Source organism: Triturus cristatus, chromosome 2_2 (genome assembly GCF_964204655.1).
Source record: "Triturus cristatus chromosome 2_2, aTriCri1.1, whole genome shotgun sequence".
NCBI classification, from domain to species: domain Eukaryota; kingdom Metazoa; phylum Chordata; class Amphibia; order Caudata; family Salamandridae; genus Triturus; species Triturus cristatus.
Genome location: NC_140582.1, coordinates 12,882,220 through 12,895,057, shown reverse-complemented (window position 1 = coordinate 12,895,057; position 12,838 = coordinate 12,882,220). Strand labels below are relative to the sequence as shown.

General features: G+C 48.9%; 1 protein-coding gene across 1 annotated transcript in view; it reads right to left on the bottom strand.

Annotated features, from left to right (window-relative positions):
- IDUA (alpha-L-iduronidase) overlaps positions 1-12,838 on the bottom strand; it is a 1,533,398-nt gene that overhangs the window by 1,352,476 nt on the left and 168,084 nt on the right. Inside the window, exon 3 of the mRNA XM_085640933.1 lies at positions 1,684-1,766. Within this exon, the coding sequence (XP_085497059.1) occupies positions 1,684-1,766 (83 nt within the window). The remainder of the gene's footprint in view (positions 1-1,683; positions 1,767-12,838) is intronic.

Genomic DNA, 12,838 nt, shown 5'->3' with positions numbered 1-12,838 from the left:
TAGTATGTCGAATAGGGACTTGTTGTAGGGGAGTAACGGGACAGCTCTCATCTCACCATGATGGAGAACCTGCATCAGGGGCTCAGTAGTTATTGCACAGAAGGGAATTGGCAATGCAAAATTGCAGCTGCCCTTCTCAGAACCTTTGACATAGAGGAACGAACCTCCGCTGCAATGCCAGTAGGAGAGAGCAAGTCCAAGGCTGGAGACGACTGCAGGACAACAGCACCCCCCAGATCAGTCAGCCAGTTTTCTTACAAAGCAAGAACACCCAAGAGAGTTTGCCCCACATACTCCTCTAAACCTGCCAAATGAGAACTACCCACAGAGAACCCCTGTAAAGAATGAATAAGGTCCAAATGATAGGATCTACAATGAGCGGCGCTGCACTCGACGCCGTCCGGCGTCCTTGTGGCGTCAACTCGATGTCGGAAATGGCAATAGGGTCCGTATCGAACGGCGCTGCCGATGTCGCAAGCTGAAGAGACACTGATGCCAAAGGTGTGAGCCCCGTAGGGTTGGGCACCAGAGCCGTGTCAAATCCGCTCAAGGATTCAGGGGCTAGCTGTGGCCGAGGCTGAAGCCACCGGTGAAGATGCAGCTGCGGTACTCCCAACTTCTTTGGGGTTGAGACCTGCACCAGAGGAAGTTGGTGAGTCGAAGACAAACTGGAGTGAAAGAAAATATAATTTAATCCGACCTAAGCTTGCCCTGGCTTTAGGATATTTGGGGAGGCGAAGGGTCACTTAAGAGGCCTCCGCAACTGGATGGGGCGAGGAGACGTCCAACTTACTTCAGCGACTCCTCAACCTTTCTCCCAGACAAACAATGCCATGATCCATCCTAAACCCATGCCACGAGGAATTTCATACGGCGTTCCTTTAATGCCCTTGGCCGGAGACGCTGTCAAGAGCTGCAGTCGGCAGAGTCGTGGTGTTTACCCAGATCCCACAAGCAGACAGAATCCGTGATCGACATCTGCCTCTCACAGGAACGACAGGGTTTAAACCCAGAAGACATCGTGTTGGCACATCGATCCTGTCAATGAAGAACAGAGGAAGGCCCAACAAGGGCCTGAATTCTGCTCCGGATCTGCGTTGTAAAAGCAGAAAAGAAGGAACTGACATCAGCGCACCAGAGGAGGAGGTATATGAACCCCGCTGACGTTTGACGTCAGATACAGAGACCACGTCACTGCGGAGTCACTCGACGCACTCTGCCGGCGCACGGACATACTGTTGGGAAAAGTTTCTGGATCCAGTCTGGCGCCTGGGGGAGATTCTAAAGTAAGGTATCTGCGGCTAGTTGCCTCTATCAGATATACAAAAATAGCACACTTGCCCACTGCTAGACAATTAAGCGACCTCAAAGAGGAATGTGACGCAGTTCTCTGCACTAAAGGGGTCACAAACATCCTCAGTAGCCTCATGTCAGCTTGTTGAATGTATCAATACAATCAGACATCAACCCTGAATGCTTATCAATTTCATGTTTGAGTTTGAATTGTAATCACAATAGGAAGTAACACCTAAAATGTGTGGGACAATATACACTAAGCTAATTTTCTGACATTGTTCATCCATCTTACTGTTTGATCTGAAATCTCACTGTTTGCATCAAACCACTTTGGTGTTTAGACCTAAATTTTATCTGTGCATAAGGGGTAAGGGAAGCAAAATGTACCTGGTTTCAGTCCATTCTCTTTGAGAAGATCCATAAAATCATCAAGCTTGGTGAAATTGTATTGCAGTTTTCCTTCAGACACTCTGTGAAAAAACATTTGTTTTTTATTCACAATTAAAAAACACGTATGGCTAAAAATACTTTTAAAGCACAAAACCAGAAAACAAAGTATAATATAGCTTGAATCTCTCCTCTAGAGTTACACTATCTACAACTTCTGAAAAGTATGCCTGGATTCCTCAGTGCTAAGGTTCAGTGGGGGACAGGGGTGAGTGGTCAGGGGAGCAAAGAAACGAGCAGAGACACATGGGGAGCAGCGTCGGGGGTTGAGTAGCGACAGAAATAGTGACAGAGGTGGGAGGGTGGCTGTAGCAGTGACATGGGGAGCAGCGACAGGTGACATGGGGAGCATTACCAGGGGTCATGGGGGAGCAGCGAAAGGGGGAAAGGGGTGGGTAGGGAGCAGCGACATGGGTGGGCTGGTGGAAAAGCGATAGGGTTGGGTGGGTAACTAGGGGGTGCAGCGACGTGAGCGGGGGAACAGCAGCAGTGAGTGGTAGGTGGGGTGCAGCGACGGGTGTGTGGGTGGGCGGCAGAGCAGCAAGAAGGGTGGGTGGGTGTTGGGCGAGCAGCGACATCGGTAGAGCAGCGACATAGGTGGACTAGCGACAAGGGTGGAGCAGCGACAGGTTTGGGGTGGCGTAGCAACAGCTGTGGGGGGAGCAGCGACAAGGGTGGGGGAGCAGCGAGGGAGCAGCGATGTGGGTGGGTGGATGTTGGGGAGCAGCGATAGGGGTGGGTGGGTGTTGGGGAGCAGCAATATTTGTTGGGAAGCAGCGACAGGGAGGGGTGGGAGGGAGTAACGGCAGGGAGTGGTGGGGAGCAGCAATTGGGGTGGTGGGTGGATGGTGGGTGAGCAGTTACAGGGGTGGGTGGGGGTGAGCAGCGACTGTGGGGGAGCAGCGACAGGGGTGGGTGGGGGTGAGCAGCAACTGTGGGAGCAGCTACAGGGTGGGTGGGTGGGCATGGGAGCAGGGATTGGGGTGGGCATGGGAGCAGGGATTGGGGTGGGTGGGTGGGCATGGGAGCAGGGATTGGGGTGGGTGGGTGGGCATGGGAGCAGGGATTGGGGTGGGTGGGTGGGCGTGGGAGCAGGGTTTGGGGTGGGTGGGTGGGCGTGGGAGCAGGGTTTGGGGTGGGCGTGGGAGCAGGGTTTGGGGTGGGTGGGCGTGGGAGCAGGGTTTGGGGTGGGTGGGTGGGAGCAGGGTTTGGGGTGGGTGGGTGGGCGTGGGAGCAGGGTTTGGTGTGGGTGGGTGGGCGTGGGAGCAGGGTTTGAAGTGGGTGGGTGGGCGTGGGAGCAGGGTTTGGGGTGGGTGGGCGGGCGTGGGAGCAGGGTTTGGGGTGGGTGGGCGGGCGAGGGAGCAGGGATTGAGGTGGGTGGGCGGGCGTGGGAGCAGGGATTGGGGTGGGTGGGTGGGCGTGGGAGCAGGGATTGGGGTGGGTGGGTGGGCGTGGGAGCAGGGATTGGGGTGGGTGGGTGGGCGTGGGAGCAGGGATTGGGGTGGGTGGGTGGGCGTGGGAGCAGGGATTGGGGTGGGTGGGTGGGCGTGGGAGCAGGGATTGGGGAGGGTGGGTGGGCGTGGGAGCAGGGATTGGGGAGGGTGGGTGGGCGTGGGAGCAGGGATTGGGGAGGGTGGGTGGGCGCGGGAGGAGGGATTGGGGAGGGTGGGTGGTTTATTCGAGCAGCGACAGGTTGGGGTGGGTGGGCATTGGAGCAGCCACAGGTTGGGTGGGTAGGTAGGGGTGGAGCAACGTCAGGGTGGGGTGGGTGGGTGGGTGGGTTGGGGGAGGAGCAGCGACAGGGGCAGCAGTGACTGGGTGGGTGGAGGGGCCGCAACGACAGGGACTGGGGTGGGAGCAGGGACTGGGTGGGTGGGGGTAGGAGCAGGGACTGGGGTTGGTAGGAGCAGGGTGGGGTGGGTGGGGGTGGGAGCAGGGACTGGGGTGGGTGGGGGTGGGAGCAGGGATTGGGGTGGGGGGTGGGGATTGGGGTGTGGGGTGGGAGCAGGGATTGGGGTGGTGGGGTGGGAGCAGGGATTGGGGTGGGGGGGTGGGAGCAGGGATTGGGGTGGGGGGGTGGGAGCAGGGATTGGGGTTGGGTGTGATTGCAGGGATTGGAGTGGGTGGGGGAAGTAGGAGCAGGGACTGGGGTGGGTGGGTGGGGGAAGTAGGAGCAGGGACTGGGGTGGGTGGGTGGGGGAAGTAGGAGCAGGGACTGGGGTGGGTGGGGGAAGTAGGTGCAGGGACTGGGGTGGGTGGGTGGTTTGAAGTAGGAGCAGGGACTGGGGTGGGTGGGTGGGGGAAGTAGGAGCAGGGACTGGGGTGGGTGGGTGGGGGAAGTAGGAGCAGGGACTGGGGTGGGTGGGTGGGTGAAGTTGGAGCAGGGACTGGGGTGGGTGGGTGAAGTAGGAGCAGGGACTAGGGTGGGTGGGTGGGTGAAGTAGGAGCAGGGACTAGGGTGGGTGGGTGGGGGAAGTAGGAGCAGGGACTAGGGTGGGTGGGTGGGGGAAGTAGGAGCAGGGACTGGGGTGGGTGGGTGGGGGAAGTAGGAGCAGGGACTGGGGTGGGTGGGTGGGGGAAGTAGGAGCAGGGACTGGGGTGGGTGGGGAAGTAGGAGCAGGGACTGGGGACTGGGGTGGGTGAGGGTGGGAGCAGGGATGGGGGTGGGTGGGGGGTGGGTGCAGGGATGGGGGTGGGTGGGGGGGTGGGAGCAGGGATGGGGGTGGGTGGGGGGGTGGGAGCAGGGATGGGGGTGGGTGGGGGGGTGGGAGCAGGGATGGGGTGGGTGTGGGGGGGTGGGAGCAGGGATGGGGTGGGTGGGGGGGGTGGGAGCAGGGATGGGGTGGGTGGGGGGGGGTGGGAGCAGGGATGGGGTGGGTGCAGGGATGGGGTGGGTGGGTGGGGGGTGGGAGCAGGGATGGGGTGGGTGGGTGGGGGGTGGGAGCAGGGTTGGGGTGGGTGGGTGGGGGGTGGGAGCAGGGTTGGGGTGGGTGGGTGGGGGGTGGGAGCAGGGTTGGGGTGGGTGGGTGGGGTGTGGTAAATAAAAATACCGGACTGAATTTCATACGGAATCTTAAAATAAAGTAAATAGCTCAAAATAACAAGAGGCAGAATCCGTGGTATAAGAGGTTTTCTAATGGGCTTTATTCCATTCAAAATGGCCGACTCGAGTCGCGGCCTTCAGGTTCCGTCACCACGAGGGTTCAGGAAGTGAAGTACAATAATTCATTAACAGACATGTATTTTTATAATAAGTGCATTACAATGAAACGAATGTAGAAGGCGTAACATTTGATAAGAAAAGTGACAAAACAGTGACATAATCGAAACTAGGCGTAATAAGGAATAAAAGAAACATGATTGGTTAGAATTATCAGACATAGGTGGATCTATAAGATAATACTTGGCATAGATGCGCGCGCGGCAGCATGACGTGTAATTGACGTGCAACTAGGGGGTGAAGGGGACTTGACATTTAGCTCTACATGTGGAGACGAGAAGTCTGGGGTCAAGTCAACCTAATCCCAAATCATATCTAACATCCTATGTTTGAAGAACTATGTTATCCACAAGGAAGAACTCTCGGACAGAATCTATTCTATACTGACTGTGTGCGTGTACAAGCGTCTAAGTGTCTATATGAGATGCGAGGGATAGAAAACTTTCCATGGCAACAGGGCTATGAATCACTTGCAGGAGGACGGAAAGGCTGAGTCCTTTGCTTGTGAGCTAAAGGAAATGTTTACCTAAATCACTGGACAGGAATGCATCGGCTGAAGAGTAAAATAGATAATTCGAAGGTGAAATACAACTTCTTGGCAGACAGGCGAAAACTGGCCGAGGCAGTCACCGTTAGCTGCACAGGGAGTAGGACAAAGTTCATGGATACAGATGCGAGCTCAAGCTGAAGCTGTCAAAGACAGAGAGCAGGGAAAGGCTTTGAGGACAGAATCGGGCCTACTTGCCTGAACTGTAAAAATGGAGTAACTTAGCCATATAAAGTCGGTGGCTTTTCATACTTAGGAATCGAATATCCAACCCTGTGATGGCGGATCTGACAGAGAACATGTCAACGGTAGACACACATATGTTTGCGTCTTAGAAACTGGAACTGGAGGGAACATACATGTACTTGTAACATGCATATAGAACCGTTGGGGTCCAAGATAGGGGACATAACTGATCAGGAAAATCCACATTTCCACATTCCCTCCTTGTCCCCTTCTTGCCCTTCACGAGACATCAATCTTCATCATTCCATTGATTTGCTCATGGAGCATCATTTCTTCTTCCTTCTTCTTCCGGTATTTTGAACGAAAACCTTGATGTGGAATACACGATGTGGCACACAGACCACAAATCGCTGGTCCACATTGTAGGCATAAACAACAACTGAAGAGCATAAGAAGGCCAATACCTAGGAAGGATAGAACTCTCCATCCCCAGGCTGATATCACACTCCAAAACCACCCGGACCACGTCCAAGTGCCTGGATTCTCGTGTATCTGGCTTACAATCTTATGAAGGCGTGTTATAGCTTTATATACAGATGGCGAATTTTCTGGTATGAATATGCAGCAGCTGGATCCGATGACCCTGCAAGCTCCGCCCCTATCGGCCAGGATGACGTCAAGGACAAGACGATTCTGGAGAACAACAATTCTCATCACTGATTGTTCCTCTGTCAGATTGCCTAGGGCGGCTATAGTCTCGTTTACTACAGCTTCAAGAGTCTTGGTGAGTCTGCGTATCAGCTTACTATTTGATATTGTACCTATATAGGGAAAGATACCTTTATTGAAATCTACATACTTGTCCCATGCTGTTTCAGTATAATCGACAACTGGGAGATCTCTTTGCTCTCTATTGTGTACTAAATGAACATTTCGATAATAATCAGGGGGAGCTAGGAAAACAGGTGGCAAAAGGAATGCTATGTAACAGGTACCATCCCAATCTAGAGGCAGACGCATATATGCCGTCTGACCACATATAAAGTAAGAATGGCGAGAAGCTCTAAATGAAGATTTACCTTGATCACTATATTCTACTGTAGTAACGCATTGGCTATGGCCCATGTGTATGGAACCAACTTTTCTTACACATAATTCACCCTTAACTGGAAATACTGACATAGTGGGCAGAATTAGTTCAACTTCGGATTTGACATTCAAAATCATAAGATTAGGCGTAAAATTACCTAATTTATACACTTCATTTTCTAAATCAGTTCCTGTTCTACTGGGGTGACCCTCCTTATTAGGGTGACAGACTTTGAATAAAACTAGATTCAGATTTCCCCATATCCAACGTTGTTGATAAACTGCTGTGTCTGGGTCTATGGAATTTAATAAACTAAACCATGCTCCACAGGAGCCATTGTGTGTGAACGGATGTGGAAAGAAAGGCAGAACTCCTTTGTTATTCTGATAGGGAGGGAGTCGGCCACACACCCAACAATTGGTGGCATTACTAGTCTGATGGGAATGATGTAACATACTAATGAATGTGTTATTACGCAGCGCAAGTCTATAGGACAACTCATGTGGCGGTAGGTCACTAAAAGAGTGTTCATCAGTTATATTGAAAACACGTTTAGAATCAGGATAATACATATGCAACAATATACTTGCAGTAACTATTAAAAAACTCAAGAAAAACAAAATTAATAAAGTCACAATACAGTGGCTACGCAGTGATTTACAATACGCCTGTCGTTTCAACATTTCTCGGGTATTTTCTCTACTCAGGTCCAAGGGATACATGTCGGAGACAATTCAACCGCTTCACCTTGGAGAGGACTTAAACAATCAAATTGCTCGACTGTTTGGGCCTAAGCTTTAATTTATAGCACTGAGAGTCATTCTTTTCAACAAAAGGAAGTTTTGAATCAGTCTGTGAGGGAGTGCAGGGCACAGTGTCTATATCTGAAGGTAGTCCATGAAATTTTTTGACGTGACTTGAATGAATCCACCCTTTACGTCCCTCGATCTTCACGGCTGTTCTTGTGGTCAACAGGACCAACTTCGGTGCTTTCCACCTGGGCTCCAATTGACTTTTCCTGTCGAAATTTCTCACAAAGACAAGATTACCCGGAACAATGTCATGGGGTTTCGCCTCAGTGTTGTCGGGAAAGGCTGCAGCTACCTGTGAACGAGAAGATTGTAGTGCAGACATCAAGGAAGCCAAGTAATCTGTCAGCATGTTACAGTCAATGTCAGTTATTTTGCGTGGTATAGGCGTCCCCCACATATTCGGTGGTCTACCAAAGATCACCTCATACGGGGATAGCCCTGTTCTAGAGTGTGCTACCATTCTCATATAAAAGAGTGCAACTGGTAATGCTACTATCCAGTCGACACCTTTCTCTCTACATATTTTGGACAGTCTGATTTTCAGTGTCTGGTTATGTCTTTCTACGAGACCTGCTGCCTCGGGGTGTCGGACACAGTGGAATTTCCACTGATATCCCAACAAGAGTGAGACATGTTTCATTAATTCGGATGAGAAAGGCTGACCGTTATCTGAATATACAACACGTGGTAAACCGTACCGTGGGAAGAATTCTCGAACTAGCTGCTTGGCAGTAGTCGGGGCAGTGTAATCTGATACGGGATACGCCTCTGTCCAACGGGAGAGAGCGCAGACAACTACGAGGACATATTTGAATCCTCGACAACGTTCCATCTGAATATAATCCATCTGGAGGACTTCAAAAGGATGGTCAGGAGGCTGAAATCCACCCTGCTCTACGGGAACACTCTTTCCTGGATTAAACTGACAACATATCATACAGGTACGAACTTTTTGTTTAGCTGCTGCTCGTAAATGTTTGTTGAACCAAATGTGCTGAATGCTGTCTAGCATAGCCTTCTCTCCTAAATGTGCTGGACTGTGAACTGTAGCTATAATGGCTTGAACCATGGAATCAGGGAGAAACCATACAGATTTCTCCTTTGTCATCCACCCTTGATCTGTCTGGATCCCTCCTAGTTCAGTCCACTTCTTTATTTCTTCTGCTGTGGCATGTGTCTGTATGTCAATTACATCAAGTGCGGGATCCTTAATTGTCATACACTGTGTTGGTGTCTGAACTATTGGCTTTGTCATGTCTAATGTGCGATTCTGAGCAGTCTGTTTAGCTGTTCTGTCAGCTAAATCATTGCCTTGAGAAATGGTATCAGTAACCTTCGTGTGTGCTTTACATTTCATAATCGATATAGCAGTGGGTAGATGTATTGCGTCTAACAAAGCATGAATGAGGGGTCCGTGCTGAATGTGGGCACCATGGGACGTTAAATAACCTCTCTCTCGCCACAGCACGCCGAAGTCGTGTACAACTCCGAATGCATAACGTGAGTCAGTGTATACATTAACTTTCTTATTTGTGGCTTGAATACAGGCTTGCGTTAGAGCAATGAGTTCTGCTGCTTGGGCTGACAAAGTATCTATACAATTTGTTTCAATAACTTCAGTGTCTGTTGTGACTGCATACGCGGCCACTAAATCTCCTGTACTTGCTCTCATGCATGATCCGTCTACATACAACGTCAGGTCTGGATCTAACAATGGAACGTCTGTCAAGTCTTGTCTAGGTTTCGTCTTTATTTCAATGATTTCAACACAATCATGAGCTAGTGGGTCTGTTCCAATTACAGGTAATAGTGTAGCAGGATTCAATGTATTACACCGTCGGATCTCTATGTGTGGTTGAAACAATGTCAGTTCATAACCGGTAAGTCTTGCTATGGTCAAGTGTTGTGTTTGTGTTCGGTTCACAAGAACCTCTACTGCATGTGGTACTTGAACTGTCAATGGGTGTCCTAATACTATGGCATCGCTTTGTCTGATTGCTAAAGCTGTCGCTGCCACTGATTTCAGGCATGCAGGCAAAGCCTGAGCTACGGGATCTAATGTACTGGAAAAATAAGCACATGGCTTGCATGATCCTGCTTGATCCTGAGTGAGTACTGACAAGGCAGTACCTTCGCGTTCTGTAACAAAGAGTGTAAAATGTTTGCTATAACATGGCGTTGCTAAAACAGGTGCTTGACATAAAGCTTCCTTTAGGCTTTCAAAAGCTTGTGTATGTTCCTGAGTCCAAGGGAGAACAGTCGATGTGGCTGCCTCCTGTGTGGTTAACTGAATAAGTGGTTTTGCTAGAAATGCGTACTGAGGGATCCACTGCCTACAATATGAAGTGAGGCCTATGAAAGCTCGCACCTCCTTTTGTGTCTGGGGTATTGACATGTTAGCAATTAACTGAATGCGATCTGGTGTAAGCTGCCTTCCCTCCTTGGACAGCGAGTGACCAAGATAAATAACTCGCTGAACACAGAATTGCAGCTTAGAAGGGGACACCTTGTGCCCCTTGTCGGCTAGGAAATGTAAAACTGTCAGAGAAGCTTTTTCACATTCTGACTCGCTTCTTGCGGTGATCAGCAGATCATCGACATATTGAAGCAGTGCAGTATTGACTGGCATGTGGATACTGTCAAGTTCTCTTTTCAGTGCTTGGCTGTAGATGCTGGGGCTTTCTGTAAATCCTTGGGGAGCGCGTGAGAATTTAAAACTGCGCCCATTTAAACTGAATCCGAACAAGTATTGGCTTTCCGGATCTATTGGGACGCTGAAAAAGGCATTCTTGAGATCGATTACAGTAAAGAATGTTGCTTCGGAATCAATTGCTGTCAACAATGATGATATATCAGGGACCACAGGGAATTGTGGTACAATACACTTGTTTAGTTCACGCAAATCAATAACCAATCGGTATACTGGCGGAGCAGTAGGATCAGTTCGTTTAAGAATCGGAATTATCGGTGAATTACATACATTGGAGTCTGTTTCTACAACTACTCCCTGGGCAATTAGCTCATCAATGATTTTCAACAAAGCCACTACAGCATCATGCGGTAACTTGTATTGTCGCATTCGTGGTAGTACCACTCCTGCTTTCAATGTAACTCGATAGGGTGTAATGTTCATGCAGCCAACATCCGTAGGGCCTTGTGCCCATAGATGTACTGGTAAAGTCTGTAGTCGGGGATCCATGTCTCTAGACACATAGTGACCTTTAAAATCACGTAAAAACAACCTTACTCCTTCCGGAGAACAACATATTATGGCTCCTAGTGCTTTCAGAGTCTTAATTCCTAACAGATTTTCTGGGCATGATTTAGTAAGCAATAAATCTGTAGTTCGTGTCAAAGGTCCTAACGTAAGTGGTAGAGGCTGTGATACTTCATTAACAATAGGTTTTCCTGAAAAACCAAGGGAAACATTTTGAGAGCCTGAGAGGGGTGCCCCTGGAACTTCACTACGTTTTATGGTTGTTCGACTTGCCCCTGTATCGAGTAAGAATTTTCTATCTTGACCTAATAATTCACTATGTACATAAGGTCCTTCTTGATCTACAGGAATCTCGATAAGCGGTAAGTCGACTTCCCTCTCTAGGCTGGTTCATGCGTAGCGCTGATACTCAGGGTATTCATACTGTGCAGTCTGATACATTTGTCGTGTTGTGGTTTGTGTGGCAGTAGCAGGCAACGGTGGTGCAGCTGGCACAAACTGTATGGGTTGCTGTGAGGCTGGCATAGACTGTTGCTGAACTGGCATGGACTGTCCATGCTGCATAGCTCCTTGTTCATTCTGATCTTGTCTAACTAATCGTGGTCTCTCTTTTGCAATACCTGTAGCTATATTACGTTTCAGGACTTGACAATCATGTACATAATGGCCTAGTTGTTTACAGTAATTGCAGGTTCCTTTTACAGGAACTGCAGAATCACCAGAATGTGTCACACCCTTTTTGTGACCATCTGCTGGTACTGTCTGAGAAACTAGCATTTTCATTTTTGTATCCTTCATGCGTCTATGCTCGTGTTCTTGTTCATCCCTAATTCTATTGTGATGATACTGTAACATTTGTAGCATTTGCGACGGAGTGTTACTTTCAATATTCTATTCTTCACTGGAGGCAATGCATTTTCCACCAATTTTGTCACAAATAAATGTGGATATGAGTCACTACTTGCTTTTATACCACTATTTATACCAAAACATTTTTCAAATCGAGCATAATAATCGCTTGTGTCTTCATCTTGCTTTTGTTTGCAGGCTGTGATTGCACCCCAATCTTCCTTTTTTGTAGTTAATAAACGTGGCAGTACCTGTACTAGTAAACCTGGTAACAGTTTAACTTTATCCCCGAGCCCTGAACCTGCAGCTCGGCTCCTTTCTTCCTCTGCTAATGCTGTCCAGTCTATCTTTTGGTCTCCCACTTCCCACTCTTTTTCTTTCAGTTTTTCATATATGCCAGCAGGCAAAAGCACCTTTAATATCGTCATAATATCAGGAAAGGTGTACTCTCCCATCAGTAACATGTCTTTAATTTCTCGGTGGAAACCCGCTGGGTCTTTGTCATGACTAGGTACTACTTTCTTCATTTCTAATAATTCCATTTTTGATATGGGTGTGTAAACAAATACACGGTGAAACTCATTGTCTTCGCCTTTTATTGGGTGCACTTCTCGTAAAGGATTTTGTCTATCCATATAGTACGGCGTTCTTTCTCTGTGGGGCAGCGAGAGAGAATCCGGACTTACAAAAAGGACGTACTGCTTACGTGACACTAATATCTCTTTAATTAGCTTATTACTAGAACCTCTCCATCTGTTTGTGAGTAGTTCCGTTAATATATCAGGTAAAGGACCAGGGTCAGCATGTTGGCTCTTATATAATATGAGAAGTTGCTGAATCATATAGATTCCAGCTAAGCGTTGTTCATCTGTACTGAGGTTGAGAAACGTGTGTGCTACGGTCTCATCACCGTATTTTTCAGGACTGTCAATCCAGTGAACGGCTGATCTGGCTAATTCTTGCTCATCCATAGAATCGAGGAGGTGGTAACCTCTTCGTTCTCGTAGTATCTTATCTGCGGCTTGAAACGAATGTTCAGGAGACTTCAGATTTATTACAGGCGTCGGATACGTTCTGCTATTATTTGGACATACGGAGTGTATGGGATCAGAAAAACATCTAGTATTTTCACAAGATCTTCCTCTGCCTACATAAGCTATGGTCTCTGACTGTC